Source organism: Geotrypetes seraphini, chromosome 7, assembly GCF_902459505.1.
Source record: "Geotrypetes seraphini chromosome 7, aGeoSer1.1, whole genome shotgun sequence".
NCBI lineage: Eukaryota > Metazoa > Chordata > Amphibia > Gymnophiona > Dermophiidae > Geotrypetes > Geotrypetes seraphini.
In genome coordinates this window covers 173735134-173761318 of record NC_047090.1, presented here as the reverse complement: position 1 = coordinate 173761318, position 26185 = coordinate 173735134, and the positions used below count along the sequence as shown (strand labels likewise).

The following is a 26185-nucleotide window of genomic DNA, read 5'->3' as shown; positions in this document are numbered from 1 at the left end:
AAAGTTTTCCGTTTTGTTTTTAAAGAAGGGTAAGATTATCTAATGGCTTCGGGAAAGCAAAGTAAGAGTGACTCAGCATTTGCACTGTCGACAAGTGTGAAATGAGCAAAGTCGGAGCCAGAGATGCCGTTAAAGTCATCGCCAAAAAATCGTTTCGGATACTGCCAAAAAAGTTAATGTTCTTATGGAGGAAATGTCTTCACTCACTAAAAGAATAGAGCAAGTTGAAATTAAAACAAATAATATGGAAGAAAGATTGGAGGCAGCTGAAATGGTGGTAGTTAAAAACAATATGGAACGGAAACAAATTGAATTTCTTACCCAAGAGTTGGAAGATCTTTCTAATCGTGAGAGGAGGTGCAATTTACGTATTTTGGGTCTTCTGGAAGGGGTGGAGAAAGGGAGTCCTATTTCCTTCTTAGAAAATTTTCTGCCTAAGATATTGCCTGTAAGATCTAAGTATCTTATAGAAATCGAACGAGCACACCGAATTCCTGTCAGGAGAGATGAAAAACAAAAGGGTCGTTGTCCTCTAATTTTTAAGCTCCTGAGATATCAACAGGTTCTAGAAATATCTCAGCTGGCAAAACAAAATAGGAACTTGAAGTGTCAGGATGCACGGATACATATTGTTCCTGATTTTGCCAGGAGCACAGCAATAAGAAAAAAAGCTTTTTTAGCGCTGAGGCCACAACTGAGAGCTATGGACGCTAAATACGGCTTACTTTACCCAGCGCTAATGAAAGTTACTTTTGAGAATAAAACCACAACTTTTGATGATCCTGAAAAGTTGCATGAATTCATTAACAAACAGGAACAGCCCATGTCATAAAATTGACAAGTTACAAGAAAATGGTGGATTCTATAGTTATATGATTTCTAACTTTTTCCTTGATATATTTATTTTTTCTCTTCAATATTTTGAGGAATATATATGAATTTTATTAAATCTTTTAGAAAATATATTAAACATTCTCTCTGTAGAGGTTGATAAATCATTAGAATGTTTATGACTCAATTTAAAATATGTAAGTTAACGGCAAAAACAATAAGAAATGGAATTTTATCTTGGATTCTATGTTAGATCCTAGGCTTTAAGATTGAATGAAAACTACTTTCATAATAATTCCATTTCTGATAGTGTTTATAGATTTAAAAAAAAAAAAAAGGTTAAGATATAAGATCCTGAAGGAATATTTCCATGAAGTGCGTTCTGATTATACATTACTTCTGGATATGACTGTTAGAAGAAAAAACCTTTGGGTTTTGTTTTTTCATGGCTTAGTTCTGTTGACTTTGAAAGCAGAGCGTGCACTGCTCATTTGGTACTAGAAGGTTTAACCCTGCTTGTCATACCCTGAGCGATGGGAACCCTTATGACATGACATGTAGGAGAGATGCCTAGAATATAGTGAAGCAAAAGATCTTGATGCTTACTTTTAGGAGTGGTTTGCCTGCAAAACTTATGTATGCAGATTAGTTGAGCGTGGCAAGTAGGCTATGAGAGGAATTGATTGTAGACTGCCACAGACAGAACTGTTGTCAATATTAGGATTTTTACAGCACTTTTAAGTAACATCGGGATACAGAATAGACATGCGCAACAAAAGGACATTTAGTGACATTGGGATACAATCTGGAGTAGGAGTGGATGGTATGCAGATGATATTGCGGACACATCCTAACTTGCTTCAATATTAAAATGTACTGCAGACATTAACCAGTGAGTTCTTGGGTTAATTTGAGGTGCAATGGTTATGATCGTCGGTGCAGTGTGGATAATACCCTGCTGCGGGATGTGGAGAAGAATCGGCTTCTAACTTTGAAATGGAGAAGATATCCTCCTCTTCCTTTTTAGTGCAGGGTCTTCAAAATCGTTTGGAGGAGTTCATGAAGGTGTTTATTTTTTAAGAGAAGCGAATGAACAATTTTTTAGAGTTAGTTGGTATTTTAGTATTTGATTGTTTATGTATTTCATGATTAGATGAAAGAATGTTTCAAATGATAGTTCAATTTAAAGCTTCTGTTGAAGTAAATTTGAGGGTATGGAACAATGTGGAGGAGTTCTATTGGCTGTATTGAAAGGAAATATATAAATTTTAGGTTTGGGGTATTGATAACTTATGTATTAAATTGCTTAAATAAATTTTTATGGAAATCAAGTATCTTCTATTCATTATGGAGAGCTGTTTATACCCCCATATTTTGCATGTTTGCACCGTTTTGCACTCATTTGATAATCACATACATCACCAGTTATTTGGAAATATAATCTGCAGAGCCACAGCAGCAGACCATCTCATAAGATAAGTGCAATATATTTATTATTTCACATTATTTATAGCAAATAGAAATTTTTAACATCAGTTAGAAAAACAATTTTCATTAGGGACTGAAAAGTGATATGTTGGTCCCTATATGATCTCTATGTGGCTCGCATGCAAGAGATAAGACACTGAGCACTTTTCATTATCTTATATTTACATTTATATAGATATTTATTAATAATTTATTTTATAGATTATTTAAACAATTTATGTAGTTATAGAATTTTTGTATTTAAAATATTTTAGTAGAAGCTGGTACATAACTTGTGTATTCTGATAGTGTAACGCCACCAGCAATTTGATTAATTTATACTCCTATCCTATATAATAAAACGCTAGCCGCACTGCACACTCAACTGCGTGCTTCTGTTTTCCCTGATCTGTGAGATGTAGGTCCGTGGCATTGCAGGAGTGCGCATGCGCGCCTAGGGTTCTTTTCAGTTCGTCTTCACCCCTCCCCCCCAATCCCCGTTGAGCCTCCCACCCGATTTTCCCTTCTCGCGGTTTGGCCGGCTCCCTTAGTCCCTTGCCGCTGCCACCCCCCTTCCCTTCCCGTGGTTGACAAACCTCTTGGCTCCAGCAGCGGCCGCAGCACTGTAAACACGCTGCTTTGCGGCCTCTACTGCCTTGATTTGCTCTTCCGTGTCCCTGATGACATCATCAGAGACGCGGCAGAGCAAATCGGGGCAGTAGAGGCCACGAAGCAGCGTGTTTACAGTGCTGCGGCTGCTGCTGGAGCCAAGAGGTTTGTCGACTGCGGGAAGGGAAGGAGGTGGTGGCGGCGGCGGCAAGAGACTAGGGGAGCTGGCCAGATTGTGGGAATGGCACGCATCTTCAAAAAAGCGTAGGCAGGAGGCGAGTGAAGGAGTTTAAGCTCAGAGGAACGGCTGGAGGATGCTGCAGGTGGCCATGCAGGTAAACATTCTCACAGGAGGGGAAAGGGGGCTGCTTCGGGGGGAGGGGTGTGCTGGGAGGCAGATCGTTTTGCTTAGGGGGGGAAGACAGAAGGGGGACCACGGAGAGACAGTTAGGGAGGAACCGGAGGGGGAGAGGGAAAGGGGGCTGCTTTCTAGCACCCGTTAATGTAACGGGCTTAAACACTAGTCACTTTATAGTATGCTTTTAAGGCTACCATGAGAGGTAATATTATCTCATATTCGGCAAATGTTAGGAAACAGCTTAAAAAACAATTTTCTGACTTAAGAAAAAGAAATTAAGCATTTGGAAAAAAATTAGTTGATAAATGGGAACAAAATACTCTACAGACTTTATTAAAGGCTAAAGGTAAATATAATGAAAATTTGCAAGGAATGATTTGTTTTCCAAACAAACTTTGTATTATGGAAGTTCAAATAAGGCGGGAAGATTATTGGCAAATTATCTTAAAGCAAAGAAAAGGAGGACAAAAATTGTTACAATTAAGGACGATAAAGGAGTCATATATATGCAAACTGGTAATATTTTAAGTCAATTTCAAAATTTTTATAAAGACCTATATTCTTCTGAGCCTTATGAGGATAGGGAAAAAGATGGTTTAGAATTTTTGAATCTAATTATTGGGCCGAAGATTCATGATCATATAAAAAGAAGTTTGGATGAGCCTATATCACTAAAAGAATTAGAATCAGTGTTGAAATCTCTTAGAGTTGGATCCACTCCAGGTTGTGATGGTTTCACAGTAGAATTTTATAAATCATTTCAAATTACCCTATTACCTTATTTATTAAATTTATATCAGTACCAACTAACTAATGGTTGCATTACAGGTACTATGGCAGAATCATTAACAATCGTTTTGCCAAAGCCAAACAGAGATACCACTTTGGTTTCAAACTACAGGCCTATTTCGTCAATGTTGATGGAAAACTTTTGGCTAAGACATTGGCTTTACGCTTAGCTAAAGCTCTCCCTTTTATTATTGATATGCACCAAACAGGATTCGTTGCTAAGAGACACTCTTCTAATAATACCAGACTGGCTTTTCATATGTTAAATTTAACAAAAGCCTTGAATGATCCAGCTTTCTCTGTTTCTCTAGATGCAGAGAAAGCTTTTGATCGGGTTGAGTGGACCTTTACGTATCAAGCATTAAATTGGTTTGGTGTAGGTTCTGGATTTATACAAATGATTCAGACGTTGTACAGCTCTCCTATTGCAAGATTGTATATTAATAATAATGTATCAGAGAAATTTAATTTGCAGAGGGGGGTTAGACAAGGCTGTCCATTATCTCCTTTGCTTTTTTTTTTTATAATTTTATACAATATTCCCTAGCATAAACATCTTGTACAGTAAGATTGTATTAAAACAAATGAAGCAAATGAAAACAAATGAAGAAAAAGAAAACAAATTGCAATACAATATAGAAGATATTAAATATCATAACTTCTCCTTATGAAAACAATCTCTAGTCCACAATTATTGGATCCTAGACTTCAATAGAGTGAGATAAAACGAAAAGATCATAATATTAATCTTAAACTTAAGAAAATCTAAGTGGATGAAATCGCGGGGAGCTTAATCATGTATTTCTGTTGTTACTTCCATTTTTTCACCTCTCTCAAGATGTTTCAATGCCACAAATTTAGTTAGGTGTGTCAGATCAAAGAAAACATATTTATCAGAACCATAATGAACAATACATTTGCAAGGAAATCTAAGGAAAAATTTTCGTTTTTGAGTCTCTTTGGTAAAATCTGGAAAAATTTGTACTTTCTGACCCAGGAACTCTTTAGTTCTATTTTTAAAGAACATCTTCATAATCCAGTTCTTATCTGGCATCAATACAACTGTTACTAACAATGTCGCAGGTTTAACTAATTCCTTCATTGAACTTTCCAATAATGTAGTAATGTCCAATTTTGAATCCTGTTGTCCCTCGTTGATCAATTGCTGATCCAATTTTCTATCAGGCAGGTAAAATACTTGTGTAAATGGTGGAATTAATTCTTCTGAAACTGAGAAAATCTCCAAGAAGTATTTTTTTAACATTTCCCTAGGAGACATAGAGGATATCCTGGGGAAGTTTAAGAACCGCAAATTATTGGCTCATTGGCCATTTTCAATCATTTCCAGTTTCATCCTGATATTTGTACTATCTCTAATCATAGTTTCTTGTACTTGTTTGACCCCTACAATCTCATTTTTATTTTTTCCTGAGATAGCTTTAACTGAAGTCAGTTCTGACTGCAATTGAGTCAATTCTTGTTCCTGCTTATCAATTTTCATTTCCAGTACTTTAACTTGTGGATTCAATGAATTTCCTAATTTAACTACTAAGTCCCAGAGAGACTCCATTGTAATTTCAGTGGGTTTTTCAACCAAAAAGGAAGAAGTCTCACCTGCCAAACTTGTGGGTATCAAATCTTGTTGTGCCTCCCTTTTCCTTGATGTTCCAGCTGCAGTATCCCTCTCCAGACTTAAAAAGTCTTTTGATAGATCCATAACATAGCTCGATGATGAACCAGCCTCCTGGGCTACTGGCTCTGCCTCTATGGACGTGCCTTGTGCCTGCGGCGAGCTAGTATGCTGCGGTTGGGGGGGAGTATCTCTTACTTCCGGGCTCAGCGTGACCTCTAGCCCTTGGATCCTAGCGGCGTCACCCCGTACCGCCGAGTCCTGCGGGCGATTTCCCAAAGTTACCGGCTCCCTTTGAAGCCACATCAAGAGCCGTTCAATAGTGAGAGGAGGAGGATTTACAGAACGCCGCGAGGCTCCAGCGGAACTTCTCCCTCTCCTCTTAGGCATGAGGAAATCCTCAGAGCAAACTGATCAGTTTAAAACAGGTAAATTGTAAAATCTACCGAACGCTCAAGAGACGCTTCCGAAGTTCAGCCACCATCTCCTTTGCTTTTTGATATTGTTTTAGAACCCTTGTTATTAGCTATTCAACAAGCAAAGGGGATACAGGGTATTCCTCGTACAGATCGGGAATATAAAGTCTCTGCAGATGATATTCTGCTTTATTTGAGAAATCCAGAAACTTCCATTCCATGTTTGCTGGAATTGATTGAGAAATTTTCTGGGTATAAGATAAATTGGAATAAGTCAGAAATTCTTCCGCTCAATGTGTATTGTACTAAAGGTTTATTTGAAACATTTTTATTTATTTGGAAAGAAGATGGATTAAAGTATTTAGGTATTAAGATTAAAAATACACTGGAAGACACAATAAAAGAGAATGAAAAACTTTTATTAAAGAAAGTAACAGAAATGTGTGAGCAATGGAATCCTTTACATCTTTCTTGATGGGGGAGAATTCAAGCTATTAAAAATGATGATATTGCCTGTGGTTTGTTATCAAATGAGTATGATACCAATTTTTTTCCAAGGGTCCTTTTATAAAAAGTTAAATGGTATCCTTACAAAATTTGTTTGGCAGGGTAAAATGCTTAGAATTGCTTTAGTATCTTTACAAAAACCAATTGCAGAGGGTGGGGTAAATTTTCCTAACTTCTATAGCTATCATCAAACCTATATTTTACGCCAGGGTATGTATTGGGTCTTCCCAGAGCTCATGGAAAATGTCCCAGATTGGTTATATTTGGAGTGGCGGTTCATGTTTCCTTTACATTTATCTCATGTTCTCAGTATTAAGATGCCTAGGAAATATAAAGAAAACAGAAAATTAATGGATACTTGGAAAACATTGCGTTATGTCGATAATTTAACACCTAATCCATATTTTTATAAAACTTTATACTTTCCATTCTGTACCGCCAGTGATCTTTCCATTATATATAGGTGACACAACGAATTCCACCAGAAATTAAAATTAAGTCTACTGTGATCTTTCCAATTATTAGTAATATGTTGGATGGCAACTCCTGTCATGATCAATAAAAGTTTATTGTTACACGATGATATCTGACTCTTTTTTCTCATGGACATTCCAAATATCACAGTATCATAAGATAACGCTACATGATTTTCCAATAAACAATTTATTTGATCCCAGATTGAATTCCAAAAGGCTAAGATATGGGGACAATAATACAAATGATGATCCAAAGTCCCTACATCCAGATTACAATGCCAGCATCTATTAGACAAGGAACTATTTAATTTTTGTAATCTAACTGGGGTCCAAAAAGCTCTATGTAACAAAAAAACCCACGTTTGCCTCATAGATGCTGACATTGTACATCTTATTCTCCAAGACCAAATTTGTGGCCATTGAGATGCTGAAATCTGATGCTTAATCTCAATGCTCCAAATATCCCTAAGACCATTTTTAGTTGTTTTTTTTAACCAAATCACTAATAGTTTTATACCACTGCGCGGCCTGGTGACCCAGAAAGCCCGCCTGAAAACATTAAAATTCCATACTGTATTAAGAGTTTTCCATTCAGGAAACCCTGCCTGAATGGCCTGCTTCAATTGCAACCAACGAAAACATTGTGATTTATGAAGCCCAAATTTATGTTGCAATTGTGTAAAATCAAGCAGATTACCATTAGAAATAACATCATTTAAAGTTCGAATACCTGCAATTATCCAATGCTTCCAGACTACCTTGAATCCGCCAATTTGAATCTTGGAGTTTAGCCATATGGTTTGATTGGTTGATTTATTAATAGGAATAGCTATTAAGTTACTGACAAATCGTAAGGTTTTCCAAGTATCCATTAAAATTCTATTTTCTTTATATAATCTGGGCATCTTGATACTGAGAACATGAGAAAGATGTAAAGGAAACATGAGTCGCCATTCCAAATATAACCAATCAGGAATGTACTCAATGAGGACCCAATACATACCTTGACATAAAATATAGGCCTGATGGTACCTATAAAAATTTGGAAAATTTACCCCACCCCCCTTAATTGGCTTTTGTAAAGATACTAAAGCAATTCTAGGAGTTTTACCAAGCCAAATAAATTTGATAATAATCGAATTCAATTTTTTATAGAAAGACCCCTGAAAAAACACTAGCAATATCATCATTTTAACATCTTTTTGTCATGATTAAATGCCATTTTTCTATTAATTATACACCACTTAGTGTTGAAAGAGGGGGAAGGGTTTAATAGGAGGGTTTATGATCTTATAATGAATAATGGGCTTAGAGGGAGGGTGGCATTTATATTTATAAGATACAATGATAAGATGTTTAAGTGGTCTAATTAATAGTGTTTATTATGAATTTTGTACACTTGATGAAAGTTTAAAAATGAATAAAGAATTTAAAAAAAATCACCTAATCCATTACATAAATCTACAAATCAATCTTTATGGGTAAACTCCAAGATTCAAATTGGCGGATTTAAAATTGTCTGGAAGCATTGGATTATTGCAGGTATACGGACTTTAGATGATGTTATTTCAAATGGTAAATTGCTTGATTTTTCACAGTTGCAACATAAATTTGGTCTTAATAAATCACAAAGCTTTAAATGGTTGCAACTGAAGCAGGCTATTCAGGAAGGGTTCCCTGAATGGAAAATTCTTAATAATCAGTATAGTCTAGAATTCTTATGCTTTCAGGTGGATTTCTTGGGACACCAAGCCGCACAGTGGTATAAATTGATATCTGATTATATGAATAAAAAACCAAGAAATGGTCTTAAGAGATATTTGGAGCATTGAGATTAAGCATGATATTTCAGCATCTCAATGGCCACAAATTTGGTCTTGGAGAATGAGATGTACAATGTCAGCGTCTATGAAACAAACTTGGTTTTTTTTGTTACATAGAGCTTTTTGGACCCCAGTTAGATTGCAAAAGTTAAATAGTTCTTTGTCTAATAGATGCTGGCATTGTAATCTGGATATAGGGACTTTAGATCATCTTTTGTTCTATTGTCCCCATATCTTAGCCTTTTGGAACTCAATCTGGGATCAAGTAAATTGTTTATTGGAAAATCACGTAGCATTAACTTATGATACTGTACTTTTTGGTATGTCTATGAGAAAAAAGAGTCAGATATCAATGTGTAATAACAAACTTTTATTGATTTTGACCGGAGTAGCCATTCAACATATTACTAATAACTGGAAAGACCATAGTAGGCTCAATTTTAAATTTTGGTGGAATTCAGTTTGCCACATATACAGAATGGAAAGATCAATAGCGGTGCAAAATGAAAATTATAAAAACTTCATTAAAATTTGGGAACCATTAACGTCCTTTTGTCATGATTGATGCCATTTTCCTAATATTTCTATATTTAATATGTAAGATAAGGGTGGGGTGGGGGAGGGTTTCTATTATATGAAAAATAAAAATTACTAAAGGGATTTCAGGATGGGAGAGGGAGGGTTATATTTACAACTATAAGTTATAGTGATAAGATGTACAAGTGGTTAAATCTATGTTATTGTGTTGCAATTTTTGTACACTTGATGAAAGTTTTAAAATGAATAAAGAATTAAAAAAAAAAAAAAAAAAAGATGTACAATATCTGCATCTATGAGACAAATTGGTTCTTTTTGTTGCATAGAGCTTTTTGGACCCCTGTTAAGATTACAAAAGTTAGATAGCTCTAGGTCTAATAGATGCATTGTAAGCTGGAAGCAAGGACTTTGGATCATTTAATATTTTATTGTCCCTGTATTGTGTTTTTTTGGAAATCAATTTGGTCTCAAATTAATTGTTTACTAGAAAACCATGTTGCTTTATCATATGATACAATTCTGTTTGGGATGTCAATGAGAGGAAAAAGTCAAATTTCATCAAATAATAACAAGCTTTTATTAATTATGACAGGAGTCACCATACAACATATTACCAATAATTGGAAAGATTACAATAGACTTAGCAATACATTTTGGTGGAATTCATTGTGTCATATTTATAAAATGGAAAGATCAATTGCCATACAAAAAGGGAATTATAATAATTTTAAAATGATTTGGGAGCCATTAACAAATTATTGTAATGAATAGACATCATTTTCCTAATGAAAGCACATTTACTACATGTAGGGGGAGGGGGGAGGGTAAATAGTTATTTTAAAGGTTTGATTAATAGATTGAAATATAATTTAATGGATATATTATTGTACACTTGTTTATGATTTAAAATGAATAAAGAATTAAAAAAAAAAGAAATATAATATATAAATGATATTTTGAATTAAATTACGTGTGGGGAGTGTGGTTGGGGGGGAATAAATTCATGTATGTAAAATCAGAATTGTATGATTATCAAGTGATTTGTAACAGTTATATGATGTAGTATTGTGCACTTGTTGAAAGATGAAAAATGAATAAAGAATTAAAAAATAAAAAAGAAGAAATTTTAAAACACCAAGTATAAAATGAAAATGAACAAAAAAATAAATCCTGGAAATCATGAGAATATGACCAGAGAAAAGTGGAGCACCAGAAATGCCTAATGATACCAATGGGGCCAATCCTGCCAAAAACTGTCACAAACCTAAAAATTCTAATAAATTTCTTAGAGGGTGTCGGCTAAAGACAAATATCCCAGAGGACTCTACCGTAAGTCCATTCCCATTGTGAATACTCAGCCTACTATTGACAACATTTTGAAAGGCTATGAAACATGAAGAATACTTACCATGCAGCTTTCGGATTTCTAATCCTAGTCGCTCTTTGAATACCTCTGCTGATTTTTCCAGTTCCTTCAGACGGTCTTTAATTGCCCTTTTATTTGCTAAAATACCTAAAAAAAAACAAAAACACATAGAACTTGAAAAATAGATTAGGTTCTTACCTTGCTAATATCTTTTCTAGCAGATAGGTGTGCCATTCTGGATAGACAGGTAATATTCTATTGCTCGCAAGCCATGCAGAAGGTATCCACACCAGCTTTTGAATCCCTCCTATTTCACCAGAGGGCTCTGCTGCCCCAAGGGGGAGGGGCCTTAGGCATCTGAGCCAATCACATGATGCACCGAAGAAAGGCCCACCATTTTGGATTGGCGGGCCTTGAAGCTGGAGAGACTGTGCTTCCCTCCTGTTTCTAACTTCTGAAAAAGGTACTGGGGGGGGGAGCATCTGGTGGCAGGAGGGAGTGGACAACCCTTCTGCCGATTTTGCTGGTGCAGGGGTGGTTCAGTCCCCAGTGCTGGTTTATCGGCGAGATGTTGGGGAGGGCTGTCATCGATGGGGGAGGGGCTTTTTTCTTTTTAATGGGGTAGATATTGTGCATTTGTAACATACACACTAGAGAGTTGCGTGGGGACAGAAATCCCACCCATCCCCGCCAAAGTCACACACGTCCCCGTGAGGAATCCCACCCGTCCCTGCAAGGAATCCCTCCGTCCCCACCCGTCCCTATAAACTTGAGAAATAGTTATTTCATTTAATTATGCTACTAAATTAAAGGCTCTGGTAGAAACCCATTTACAAATAGGCAAAGAGACTTTATTAATTTGGAAATATTAATTGGGAAGAATACATACTTTGTAAACGGGTTTCTACCAGAGCCTCCAATGTAAATATAAAATATAAATACTCAGTTGATGAGAACCCCCAAGCTGTCAGCTGAGGACTTCCTTTGCAGTTGGCTGAGGGTCCCTTTTGCCAAGCTTGGCAGGCATCAGTAGCGTCCCTGAGTCACAGATGCTGGCTCTTCAGTGGCTCATGGATGTTGCCAGCGACCGCTGTGCTTGGTGGAGAGGAGTTCTGGCCGTCTCTAGAGGAGGTCCTCTGTTGGCGGTGCTTGGGGATCCCCACCAGTCACAGTCCCGAGTTCATGCCTTCTGTGTCCAAAAATGCATTCCCTCCCCCACCTCAGCATCTCTTTCCCTCCCTTCCTCTCTCCCAAGTCCATGCCTTCTGTGTCCAAAAACGCATTCCCTCCCCCACCTCAACATCTCTTTCCCTCCCATCTTCCATCCTCTTTCCCAAGTTCATGCCTTGTGCCCAAAAACGCACTCCCTCCCCACCTCAGCATCTCTTTCCCAAGTTCATGCCTTGTTTACAAAAACACACTCCCTCCCCCACCTCAGCATCTTTTTCCCTCCCTTCCTCTATCCTCTTTCCCAAGTTCATGCCTTGTGTCCAAAACGCACTCCCTCCCCCACCTCTTTCCCCCCTTCCTCCATCCTCTCTCCCAAGTTCATTCCTTGTGCCAAAAACGCACTCCCTCCCTCCTTTTGTGTTCTGCCTCCCAGCCCTCATCTGCAAGCAAAATGGAGTTCGAGCCGCAAGGCTCGTCTTCTTTTCCCTACCTGCCCTGCCGCAGCACACAGCCGACCGGAAGTCTTCCCGATGCCAGCGCTGACGTCCCCGAAGGGGGAACCTGCGAGATCCCCGCTGGTCCTGCGGGATTCCCGTCGTCCCCGTTCCCTTGCAGCTCTCTAATACACACACACACAGACAGCATCTGTGCCCATTACAAAAAAAAAAAGTTTCTTGCCCCGAACAGCTGAGTGGCAGGAGGCTGTTTTGGGGCTTCCCCTGCCTCTCAGCTGTTTGCGGCTCTGCACATGTGAGAAAGTCGCTCTCACAACCAGGGCTGTGGAGTCGGTAGATAAATCCTTCAACTCTTCAGTTTTTGGTACCCACAACGCCAACTCTTGGTACCCAAAATTGTCTCCGACTCCATAGCCCTGCTCACAACAATCAATCAGACGGGAAAACAGGGATTACAACAAACCTCTGCACAAATCATTTGCATGCAAAACTTTTAGGGGTCCTTTTATCAAGGCGCGGTAGGGGTTTAAAGCGCAGAATACCGCTGCGCTAGTCTCTAACGCCTCCATTGACCAGGTGTTAGTTTTTTTTTTCTTGCCGCAGGGGTTAGCGTGTGATGAAATGTCCGACACGCTAACCCCGCTAGCGCGGCTTGATAAAAGGACCCCTTAGTCCATCAATAGCTCTTTTAGAATTGGACAAAAATCGGATAGGAGCAGACCCACGCGGTCTTACCGATCCTGTTTAGTAAATCTAGCTCCAAGTTGCTGCCCTACAAATCTCCTATGAGGATACTGCCCAAGCTTCTGCCCACAAAGTCATGTTTCTAGTTGAATACACCTTAAACGGAAACAGTTGACTGCTTCCCACAAGCAATATATGCTGACGAAATGGCCCTACAGACCCATCTGGAAATCGTGGCCATGGAAGCCAGTGCACTTGCGCTTAGCTGGATTTATCAGTATGAAGAGAAGGTCAGATAGCCTGAACTCGTAGGTGACCTCAAGATACCGGAGAAGCACTCTTAACATACATCATCTTCTGAATCTGGTCCTCCTTTTTGGAACCTGTGGACTGGAATACTGGCAATCTGACGTCCTGATTGACATGGAACGACAAAACAATCTTTGGCAAAAAAGATGGGACAGTGTGTAAAGAAACTCCAACTACAGTGAATTTAAGGAAAGGTTACCTGCAAAAAAGGGCCTGTAGCTCCGAGATTCTTTTCACTGAGGTAATGACCACACTCAGTACTTTGGATTACTGCAACAGCCTCTACCTACCATGCCCAAACTACATGATAAAACAACTACAGACCATTCAGAACACAGCCATCAGACTCATCTACTGTCTCAACAAATATGACCACATCACCCCCGCCTATGTAGACTCTCACTGACTTTCGATAAAAGCTAGAACTCAATTCAAGTTCTATTGTCTTCTATTTAAAGTAACCCACGGAACAGCCCCCTGTTACCTAAACAACCGCCTATACCGCTACCACTCATCCAGATCAGGAGAACTCAAAACCAATTCACCTTCCCCCCTCATAATGGTACCCGACGTAAGAAACTATACGACAGCCTTCTAGCGACACAGGCAGCGAAAATTGACCCCACCATCACCAAACTAATGATCAACACAACAGACATCAAAGTGTTTCGAAAAGAAATCAAAACATTTCTATTCAAAAAACATGTCCTTACTAACTAGTCTCCTCCCCTTTCGCACAAGCTCTCCCTCTCCTGAATATCACATTAGTCAACTCCTAGAACCTTTCCCTCCAAAAATACTCAGACTCCTAAATAAGCATTTACCTCACTATCCAACAAACATCTTACGTCACTGTTAGGTAATTTCTCGTCTGCAACCCGCATATACTGATATTCTCCACTACATCCTGTTATCACTTGATTCTCTTAAATATAATTCTCATAATTGAATGTAATTCCTATAATTGAATGTAATTCTTATAATTGAATCCTCTACCACACCATGTAAAGTACATGAATCACGGTTATGCAATTTCCCTAGATAATCTATTAAGTAATATCTCTAGATAATCTGTTATGTAATTTCTCTGAATAATCTTTGTTTTGCAATTCTCTCGGTAATGTCCAGATCTCTTATAATTTGTAATCCGCCTAGAACCGCAAGGCACAGGCGGAATAGAAATCACTAATGTAATGTAAAAAGAGTCTTGTGTGTCAGATTTATCAAAGACGCTTCCTTCAGTGGCTCACATGGAGCTTGGCTGAGATCCTGGAAAATCATGTTAAGGTCCTTTTAGGAATCTGGCTATGTCAGGATGAGAAGCCAATGGAGCTCTTCAGTCATGAGCCATAAAACAAGAGAGACTGGCTACTTAGACTAAGATGCCACTTTAAAAGCCAGCCTGAAGGAAGGCTAATACCACAAAGACCTGAGAACAGTTCTCCCTTTTTCTTAAGGCACAGGTGCTAGAAAGTTTTCCACGTCTTAGCATAGGCAGGAGACCGTTGATAGATTTTTGGGCCTGAACAGAGTAGCAATGACTATCTCCGAGTAACTCTTGTGCGCCAATGCCTCGAGCTCTCAAGAGCCATGCCGTAAGAGCAAAGCGACACTAGTGCTGCCCGATTCAGGAAAATAAATTTTGATTCGATTTGATTCAGCCTATTGAATTGGTTTTTCGATTCAATTTTCCTGCCCAATTGGGTGTTTTTTGTTTTTTTTTTCAAACATCCTGGTGGGTTTATTTTATAGCCTCTGTCTTCTCCTAACCACACTGGCGCTGTAGTGTAAACAAAATAAACAAACAAAAAATACTTTTCCCCTCTCTGTTAAATCCTATCTCACGTTTGCAGTTTAACACCAGCTCTGGCAGGATACACATTTCATATCTGACAATTGTAATCACAAAACAGAAAATAAAATTATTTTTCCTACCTTTTGTTGTCTGGTCATTATTCAAATCTTGTTGGTCCCAGGCTCTGATTGTCTTCTGATAACTACTTGCTTGCCAGAGTCTCCTTCTTTCTTCTTTTTCTGTGCTAACCATCCATCTGCCATCTCTATCCTCCCCTTCTGTTTCCCTTTCCTCTCCAGGAAGTCTGGCATCTTTCCTTTTTTTCGTCTCCATCCACAGATCCACCTTTTCTTAACTACCCTTTCATCCAGCATCTCTCCCTCCTTCCCCACCACCCCATGGTCCATCATCTCTCCATTTCTTTTCCCAACTACCCTCCTATCCAGTATCTCTAGCCTCCCTCCACACCATGCCTTGTAACATAGTAACATACATAGTAACATAGTAGATGACGGCAGATAAAGACCCGAATGGTCCATCCAGTCTGCCCAACCTGATTCAATTTAAATTTTTTCTTCTTAGCTATTTCTGGGCAAAAATCCAAAGCTTTACCCTGTACTGTGCTTGGGTTCCAACTGCCGAATTCTCTGTTAAGACTTACTCCAGCCCATCTACACCCTCCCAGCCATTGAAGCCCTCCCCAGCCCATCCTCCACCAAACAGCCATATACAGACACAGACCTTGCACGTCTGCCCAGTACTGGCCTTAGTTCAATATTTAATCTTATTTTCTGATTTTAGATCCTTTGTGTTCATCCCACGCTTCTTTGAACTCAGTCACAGTTTTACTCTCCACCACCTCTCTCGGGAGCGCATTCCAGGCATCCACCACCCTCTCCGTAAAGTAGAATTTCCTAACATTGCCTTTGAATCTACCACCCCTCAACCTCAAATTATGTCCTCTAGTTTTACCATTTTCCTTTCTCTGAAAAAGATTTTGTTCTACGTTAATACCCTTCAAGTATTTGAACGTCTGAATCATATCTCCCCTGTCTCTCTTTTCCTCTAGGGTATACATATTCAGGGCTTCCAGTCTCTCCTCATACGTCTTCTGGCGCAAGCCTCCTATCATTTTCGTCGCCCTCCTCTGGACCGCCTCAAGTCTTCTTACATCCTTCGCCAGATACGGTCTCCAAAACTGAACACAATACTCCAAATGGGGCCTTACTAATGACCTGTACAGGGGCATTAACACCTTCTTCCTTCTACTGACTATACCTCTCTTTATACAGCTCAGCATCCTTCTGGCAGCAGCCACTGCCTTGTCACACTGTTTTTTCACCTTTAGATCTTCAGACACTATCACCCCAAGGTCCCTCTCCCCGTCCGTGCATATCAGCTTCTCTCCTCCCAGCATATACGGTTCCTTCCTATTATTAATCCCCAAATGCATTACTCTGCATTTCTTTGCATTGAATTTTAGTTGCCAGGCATTAGACCATTCCTCTAACTTTTGCAGATCCTTTTTCATATTTTCCACTCCCTCTTCGGTGTCTACTCTGTTACAAATCTTGGTATCATCTGCAAAAAGGCACACTTTTCCTTCTAACCCTTCAGCAATGTCACTCACAAACATATTGAACAGGATTGGCCCCAGCACAGATCCCTGAGGGACTCCACTACTCACCTTTCCTTCATTCAAGCGACTTCCATTAACCACCACCCTCTGGCGTCTGTCCGACAGCCAGTTTCTGACCCAGTTCACCACTTTGGGTTCTAACTTCAGCCCTTCAAGTTTGTTCAACAGCCCCATATGAGGAACTGTACCAAAGGCTTTGCTGAAATCCAAGTAAATTACATCTAGCATATGTCCTCGATCCAGCTCTCTGGTCACCCAATCAAAAAATTCAATCAGGTTCGTTTGGCACGATTTACCTTTTGTAAAGCCATGTTGCCTCGGATCCTGTAACCCATTAGATTCAACTTCTCTCCCTTTCTGTTCCTTCCCTCCCTAAATCTCATTGTCCATCATCTCTCTCCCTCTCCTCTATTTTCAGATCCATTATTTCTTCCCCCCAAAGTCCGGCATATGCACGTCTCTTTGAACCCCCCTTCCCTCCCTCCCTCCCTCTGTGTACTTCTACACCAGGGCCCCCCTCCCCTGAAGGTCTGTTCCCCCCTTGAAGACCTGCACCCCACCCCTAAAGGCCTGCCCCCCCTTAAAGGCCTGTCCCCCCCCTTAAAGGTCAGAATCCCACCCATGAAGGTCTGCATCTCCCCTGAAGGCCTGCCTGCCTGTCCCTCCCCCTTGAAGGCCTGTTCCCCACCTGAAGGCCTTCCCCCCCTTAAAAGCCTGCATCCCACCCCTGAAGGCCTGCATCTCCCCCAAAGGTCTGCCTGCCTGTCCCCCCTCTTGAAGGTCTGTCCCCCTTGAAGGCTTGTCCTCCCCCCCAAAAAGCCTGCATCCCACCCCCCACCCTGAAGGACTGAGTGTTCCCCCTGGTGTCCGGCTTCCCCCCTGGCCTCCCCGCACCGTTTACCGTTGAGGAGCAGCCTGCAGATAAGATCGTGGTGCTAGCGATCTTTGCACTGCTTTGGAGCTGTTTCCTCTGCCGCGATCCTGCCCCTCCTCTGACGTCAGAGCAGGATCGCGGTGGAGGAAACAGCTCAGAAGCAGTGCAAAGATCGCTAGCACCACAATCTTATTTGAAGGCTGCTCCTCAATGGTAAACGGTGCGGGGAGGCCAGGGGGGAAGCGGGAGGCTAGGGGGGGGGAACCGTATGCCGGGGGGGGGGGGGAAGCCAACAGCAGCACTTCCCAACTGACCCTCCCCCTTCCCCCTCTAAAGCAGGTGCAGCAGCGGCTGGCCAGCAAGAGCAGTGCTGCCGCTCCTGCTTTAGGGGGCGAGGGTCAGCCGAATTGGGAAGCCGATTTTTTTTTGTTTTGAATCAATTCACTCCTTGTGTAAGCGTATGTTTCTCAAGAGAATCTATTTTCTTTATACATCAATATGCTTCACCCAAGGATTTATAGCGGGTAGAGAGGATTCGGTTTGGGGTGGCTAGGTATGGGCAGAGCTATGAACACTCGGCCAAGTGTTGGGAGAGTGGGGGTACTTTCCTTTGACTCCCTTCAGGAGGAATATGGCCTTACAGCCCAGGATGTCTAGGGGTGTACTCAACTTCAAACTGTTTTTAACAAGAAAGCTTTTGGGAATTGAGTCTGGGAGAGACAGCCCTAGAAAAGGCATTACATTTGGGGGTGGGCATGGGAGGTATTTCAAGGATATACAAAGCACTTTTGTTGCAGGAAGCCCCTGTAGATCCATATAGAAACACTTGGGAAGGAGAACTGGGCCTGGTAGGTGGGGAGGGAGGGAACTTGGCACCAATGCTACAAGAGCCTGTTTCAACATTCTGTATCTTATACGATTATTGAAAATGGGTACAAGATGTATTACCATTGGAACCTAACACCTACTAAGCTTAAAAGCTTGTGTAATTTCTGATCATTGCTGGCGTGGGTGTGGCATCTTTCTCAGAGCCAGCAGAACTGCGTGGCGGACAAACTGAGTTGCCTTCTACAACCTCACAAATAGTCCCTCCATTCGTTGACTCTGTTTGCTCGATGGGGGACCCAGCAAGTAGATCTGTTTGCATCACCCCTCAACCACAAGTTGCCTCATTTCTGCTCCCGGATTTATTCTCCTCACCGGCTCGAGGTGGATGCTTTCCTTCTGGACTGGACGGACCTGTTTGTTTATGCGTTCCCTCCATTCCCTCTGATTCTGAAGACTCGTCATGCTCAACTCTGTTCATGCCACCACGATTCTGATAGCTCCTCAGTGGCCCAGACAACCCTGGTTCTCCCTGCTGCTTTGACTCAGTGCCAGGGAGCCTCTGCTTCTTCCGGTTTTTCCTTCTCTGCTTTCTCAGAGTCAAGGCTCTCTTCTTCATCCCAACCTGCAGTCTCTGCACTTGACAGCTTGGTACCTAGTCATCTAACTGCCTCGTTCCAGTTTTCTCAGTCTGTTCGGGATGTTCTCGAGGCTTCCAGAAAGCGGTCCACTAGGATGTATTGTTCTCAGAAGTGGACCAGATTTTCCTCTTGGTGCGCTACGTTCCACATGGAGCCGCATTCTGCCTCCTTGTCTTCCATGCTGGACTATCTGCTGCACTTGTCTCGGTCTGGTCTCAAGTCGACATCTATTCGGGTCTATTCGGGTCCACCTCGGGACACTCTATTCAGGTGCTATTGCTGCTTTTCATCAGCTGCTTGAGGGGGCTATGAAGGGTTTTTTCAATATCCATCCTCCTCTCAAACCACCTCTGGTGGTTTGGGATCTCAATGTTGTCCTTGCTCAGTTGATGAAGCCTCCTTTTGAGCCAATCGATTGGGCTCATTTGAAGTATCTCACTTGGAAGGTAGTGTTTCTTATTGCTCTCACGTCTTCTCGCAGGGTCAGTGAGCTACAAGCCTTGGTAGCGGATCTGCCTTTCACTGTTTTTCATCATAATAAGGTGGTTCTCCGTACACATCCTAAGTTCTTACCTAAGGTGGTTTTGGATTTCCACCTTAACCAATCCATTGTTCTTCCAGTATTTTTTCCTAAGCCCAATTTTCATCCTGGAGAAGTGACGCTTCATACTCTGGACTGTAAGCGGACGTTGGCTTTCTACTTACAATGCACTCAGGCTGCCAGACACTTAAGGCACAAGTTTTTCATAAAGAATCATTCTTTCTAATACCGAGGGTATCAAAATAGTACCCAGCGGGCTGCGAGTTTGAGACCACTGCTCTAGAATGTCTCACCTATTGCACTGGAATAGCTATTCACAATATACACTTCAGTGGTACCATTTGAAACAAGCATAGAAACTGTTCTCATCCTACACACTCTCCCCATGAAGTCAAATGCACAGCTCTTGCAGCTGCATTTCAAAAATGCAGATACACTGAAAACTTCTTACTTGCTCGTTTTCTGTCAGCTTCGTCCTTGATGCTTTGGATGCTTTTCACCTGTTCTACCTTGTGCTCTTTATTCTGTTTCAATTTGGCAACCTGTTGTAACAGCTCCTCTTGCTTTTCTTCAATGTGCTTGTTCTGCAGTAGGCAATCTATAGTGGGATGGGGAAAAATAAAACTCATTTTATTAGCCAAGATTGAAAAGAATCCAGAAATCATAATTACCAATAATAGGAGCCTGGACAGAGAGGCAGTCATTACCAGGGACCCAGGCAGCTACTACTGATGCCACGAGATGGCGCTGTTCCCTAGATCACTATACCCAACTGTAGTAGGCTAGGAAGGGAGATGGGGCTAGGCGAATGCTTAGAAAGAATAGGAGGAAGACAAGCACAAACAAACTAGTAGCTTAGTTTTCTCCAAAGTTCTGTTTCACCAGATTTACCAATCTTCCAGCTTCTACAACTCCTATCTTTAGGATGAAGCAAGTTAATAGACCACAGACAAATTGTTCTTAAATAAATCAAAGGCAATATTTCTCAATATATAGGAAAAATTAACCAACTTAATAGAATCACAAAATGGAAAATTATTGATTGTGAAATGTCCTTTAAATCAATGCAGAGTTCCTCAACGGCACTGAAACAACTTGACCTTCAGCTTCTGGATTTTAGCCAGCAAGACCATCCTTAAAATGCAAGTATCCAGAACAAGGATCACAGAAGTGAGATTTTTCTTAGCAGATACTGCAGCTTCCAGTTTCATTAGCGCTGTTAAAATGAGGTGATCCCAAAATACTGGTCATCCTGACACAGCACCACTACAGAACTGGTCCAGGGTCCCAATATCCTGACAGGGACCTTATATCTCCAGCCCTGGAAACTCACATCAAGGAAAAAGAATTAATGCAAGATTGAAGACGTCTTAGCCCCCTCCCCCAAAGTTGTAGCAGTGGTGTATGTAAAGTGGGCCTCAAAGATGATTGTCAAAGGACAGACTCACTTTGGTAGCTTCCAATTACCAACTGCCAAGACAACAAACCAGTTCAGATACCAATGAGATAAAGTATCAGGGAAAGGATAACTGAACTTATATTTCCACTAGCAATAAAATTGGTATGAACTACAAACTACAGTCCATCATAGGGAACTTGTTTTTACAAAACCTTTTTCTGTGTTAAATTGTTTTTAAACAAGAAAATAAAACAAAACTGCAGGAAAATGTACAGGGTATAGGAATTTATTTAAGTGACAAAAAAATCTATAAACAAATACATAAGCTACATAAAATGTATCCAAAGAACTGGTCCTAATATTCATGTTTTTATCATGTCTGACAAAATATGACAGAAAATAATGTATCAGTTATTAGCGCAGCCAGTAGCATACCATTTTGGGATTCAAGGACTCTCTCAGCCATGAGCTGGCCTTCCATGTACTTCCTGGTCAAAGTTTCTGTAATTATGGGGGGGAAAAAAAACAGTAACGAAATAAGATATTCTATCAAAGAAATGGTTGGAAAAAATGACTGATAAGAGAAAAATTATCAACAAAACCTGTTAAAGTTTTTATGGCCTCCTTGTAAGCATCTTTTGTGCCCATTATCTCACTGTTGTATTCGTTGGTCATACGGTTCATAAAACTAGTCTTGAATTCCATCATGACCCGATTTATGGATTCTTCACATAAAGGACTTACAGAAGTGGTTTGAAAATCTTTCATATGCCTATTTGAACTCGGCTCCTCTTCTGAACGCGTGTGGGACATGGTACTGCTGCAAATGGAACATTATCACAATGTTTATCCAAAACATCCATAAAAGTGTAAAATTTTAAAAATTCACCTTCAAAAGCCTCAACTGTGCCTTTCAGAATTTCTTGCAAAGGGTACAAAACAGACAAGATGCCTTTCAGAGTATCCTGCAATTTCATTACCTCATTTTGCATCAGATACCATTTCCAATCAGAGGTAATAAAATTGCAGGGTATGAAAGATTAGGTTCTTACCTTGCTAATCTTTCAGTTAGAAGATATAGGATTCTGTACAGTAGCTGTTGCTTCCCATTAGTTGCAAATCTGCAGAAGGGTGTCGCTTTAAAACTCTGAACTCCTCAAGTTCAATTTATTTGCTATACCGCCAATATAAAACCAAATTGGAGAACAGCTCCCTTTGGGGTTGGTATCAAAGCAATCAAACCACCGAAAACAGAGAAAACATAAAAAGAGAGAAACAGAGACATTGGAAGCTTCCCCGGCAACAAACCATATTCTGTTCTGCTCTGTAACTTATGATAAAAAAAACAACGATTAATAAACATTTAAACAATGAAAAACAAATGACACATGAGAAGCTAAGAACCAACCAGCTAAGTGCAACTAGTAGGAGCTATATAACCCCATCAAAGGAGAAAAGTAAAAGGAGTCCTCAAGTGCCTTTAGTTTTTTCTCTGCTAAATCTTAAGATACAGAAGAGGTCCTGAGACGGACAATGGCAATATGCAAGGTAGGAATCAGGCAAATCAAGCTTAGACAGGGTGGAATGTACACAATCCTATGGGGCTCATAATCGAAACTGAAATACGTCTAAAAACCCGCCCAAGTCGGCACCTGGATGATCTAAAATAGTGTTCTTCAACAACTGGTCCGCAGAAAATTCCTGCCGGTCCGCACAGGGCCAGGGAGATCGGATTGGGGCCATTGGTAGCGTCTGGGCTGCAACGGCGATGGGCGGCATCAGGGCTCCCCCTGCAATGCAATTCAAGATTGGCAACGGGCCTCCTTCTCCCCCCGGCATCAACAGCACTTCAGATCAGCAACGCGGTGCTCAGCCCAAAGCTTCCCCTCTGAAGCAGCTTCCTGTTTCCGCCCAGGCAGTTCAAGTCAGAGGGAAGCTTTGGAATGAGCACCGCGTTGCCAAGTGCTGTTGATGCTGGGGAGGAGGCCCGTTGCCGATCTTGAGTGCCAAAATCGGAAAGAAAGGTGAGAGGAAGGAAGAAAGATGGGCCTGTGGTGGATGGAGAGATTAAGAGAAGGGGATAGATGATGGAAGTGGGGGAAAGAGACAGAAGGGGCAGATGATGGAAGTGGGGAGAAGGGGAAGAGAGAAGAGGGCAGATGATGGAAGTGGAGAGAAGGGAAAGCAAATGCTGAATGGAAGTGGTGAAAGAGAACACATACTGGATGGAAGGAGGGATAAAGAAAAAGGATATATGCTGGACGGGGGAAGAAAATAGAGTTAGTGAGATAGTGGAGGGGTGAAGGAAAGGGGTAGCATGCTGTGGGTAGACACAATGAAAAGAGGGAAACTGAGGACTGCATAGTAAGAAAGAATTTAATTTAGACGGAGGCAGAAAATAAAGAAGGAAGACCAGAGAAGAAAAAGAAAGAGAAGAGAGAGGAGAGTGAGAGATGCCAGAGAACGGGGAAGGAAACAGAGATATTAGATCTGAGTGGAGAAAATGAGACGAGAAATGCTAAAAACCAGATGAAAAAGAGAGATGAAAGGAGAAAGATGCCAGACCATGAAGGAACAGAGGGAAGATGATGGATGCCAGACCAAAAGGGGGGGGGGGGTCTAGAGGAGAGATGACAGGGGAAGACAGACAATTTCTGGAAGAGGCAGACGGTGGATGGAACGGGCAGATGCTGGAATGAAAAGATTGAAAAGAAGATGAAAGTAGAAACTAAAGACAACAAAAGGTAGAAAAAAATAATTTTATTTCTTATTTTGTCATTAGAATATATCAGGTTTGAAATATATATCCTGCTAGAGACATAACTGGGGACTGCAAAGCCCAGGCAGTGCATCTTTAGCTTCCAGCTGGCTTAGGGCTCTTACTGACCAGGGGGCACTCCCCTAACACTATTCCTGTCATGTGTGACCGCAGTATTCTGTTAGCATAATTCTGTCTAGAATTCTGTAATAATTGACTTGTTCAGTTTTCTTGATAGTAGAAGGGATATATGTGAAGGGAAGGGGAGACAGGGGTTTTGTTGGTGCTTGCTCTGTATATTTGTATTTATAAAATGACAATTGTACAAAATATTGTTTCTTTTATACTTTAATAAAATACGTTCAATATAAAATCATAACTGAGGCTTGTGTGGATGAGATCAGATGGTTTGCGGGGACCGAGCTCACGGAGACGGGGCGGAAATGTTTTTTTTAAATTTCAGTCTTAGCAGTTTGCCAGTTCACAAAATAATTATTTTATTTCTGCCAGTCCACGGATGTAAAAAGGTTGAACACTACTGATCTAAAAGACAGGTCATCCAAGTGCCGATAATCAAAATGCTTTTTTAGACTTATCAGGCTTCTGAACCCCACTGTGCGCTGAGCTGAAAGGGGCATTTTTGGACGAGTGGTTAGGGCAGGATGTGGGCCGACCTAGACTTAGTCGTTCTGCAGGGTTAATCGAAGGTTTGACGGATCTTATATGTTGTGACTTAGACGATGTAAAGACCGGTATAAGTGCCCAAAAGGCATCCAAAGTGACCAGATAACCACTGCAGTGACAAAGTAAAGACCCACACACACTCCCCCCGTGTACACTGACCCCTTCGCACATCCACAGAGCTCAGAATAAAAATGTACATTCATGCCTCCGGAACATCAGCACCTGGCACAGGAAAGCCTAATAGAGCTGCACAGAGGTGGCTTTAGTCTGGGGGGTGGGCTAGTGCACCATAGAGAGGAGGACCCAGAGCCACTCTAACCACTACACTCATGGTGGAAAATGTGAGCCCACCCCCCCCAAAAAAAAACAAACAACAACCAACAACACCTACTGTACTGCCATATAGGTGCCACCTGCAGCCATAATGGCTATTGGGGTTGTAGACAGGTGGGCATCGTTTGGGGGGGGGATTACCATAACCTATAAGGGAGTTCTGGTGAGATGTTTATGTGGCACCCTTTTTGTGAAGTTTGTATTTATTTATTTATACCCCACCTTTCCCAAGGCGGATCACAATAGAGTACATACACAAATGGAATCACATACAGTACAACAAATCAAACATCAATAAAACATACTAGTAATAAAGTAAAGCCTTCTAAAATTACAAGTTCACAGCAGTGCCCTGTAAGGGGGCCCTCTGCTCTGTTACCATGTCTCACTAAATCTTTTCATTTTTATTTACCACGGTATATATCTCTTTACATAAGTTGTCTGTTTAATTTGAATGCCCACAGCTGTTGAGAGTTATTTTATATATACAGTACAATGGCATATTTAATGTTTTGTTTCTCTGTTCTTAGCGGTTGGTTTTATTGCTTAATGGAATGCTCATTGCAATGCTCGATGGACTGCTCACATTTGTCATGAGGTGACATGTCTACAATGGCACAGCATATTTCATGTGTTGTTTTTAGCATTTGGTTTTATTGCTTAATGGTTTTATCTACAAGTTCTATGTGCTTGTTTTACCCATGCTTATATATACTAATGTATGGTTCCTGGGTCTCCAAATATGCAATCTGTATCTTATTTAAACACATTTGCTTTTCCAGCTTCAAGCATGATAGACACATGCCCACACTGTGTTTTGTCTGTAACTTGCACTCCATTGACAATTAATTTGTATTTGCATTTCTTGGTGCCTACATTTTATGCTTGATGTTATATTTTATGTTTCATATTGGATCCTATTACAGTCTAGTTTTATTGTTTTAGTTTATTCTTTCATTTATTTTATCTTGATCTGTAGTTTTTATTGTTTAGCTGATATTTATTTATTTTTTGCTATTTGTGTTCATTACATGTTTTCTATGTTGGTTTTATGCTTTTTAGTGAACTCTGATGAAGGCATCATAGATGCCGAAACTTGGACCTTTGTTGGGACTTTACAATAAAGATTATACAGTATTTTGGTTGTAAAGGGCATCTCTCTTGCTTTTTTCCTTGTTTCTGGTCTTGTCAGTCTTTTACAAGGCAAGTACTCTATTTGTTTGGCCATGTCTGGGTAGCCAGTTCATCACAATGCTGGCCCCTCTCACG

General features: G+C 40.7%; 1 protein-coding gene across 2 annotated transcripts in view; it reads right to left on the bottom strand.

Annotated features, from left to right (window-relative positions):
* Positions 1–26185, bottom strand: part of SPC25 (SPC25 component of NDC80 kinetochore complex) — a 59527-nt gene that overhangs the window by 15760 nt on the left and 17582 nt on the right. For both annotated transcript variants that reach the window (XM_033952431.1, XM_033952432.1), the window contains 4 exons: positions 21744–21961; positions 21577–21642; positions 20194–20340; positions 10852–10956 (listed from right to left, as the gene is read on the bottom strand). In XM_033952431.1, the coding sequence (XP_033808322.1) occupies positions 10852–10956; positions 20194–20340; positions 21577–21642; positions 21744–21961 (536 nt within the window). The remainder of the gene's footprint in view (positions 1–10851; positions 10957–20193; positions 20341–21576; positions 21643–21743; positions 21962–26185) is intronic.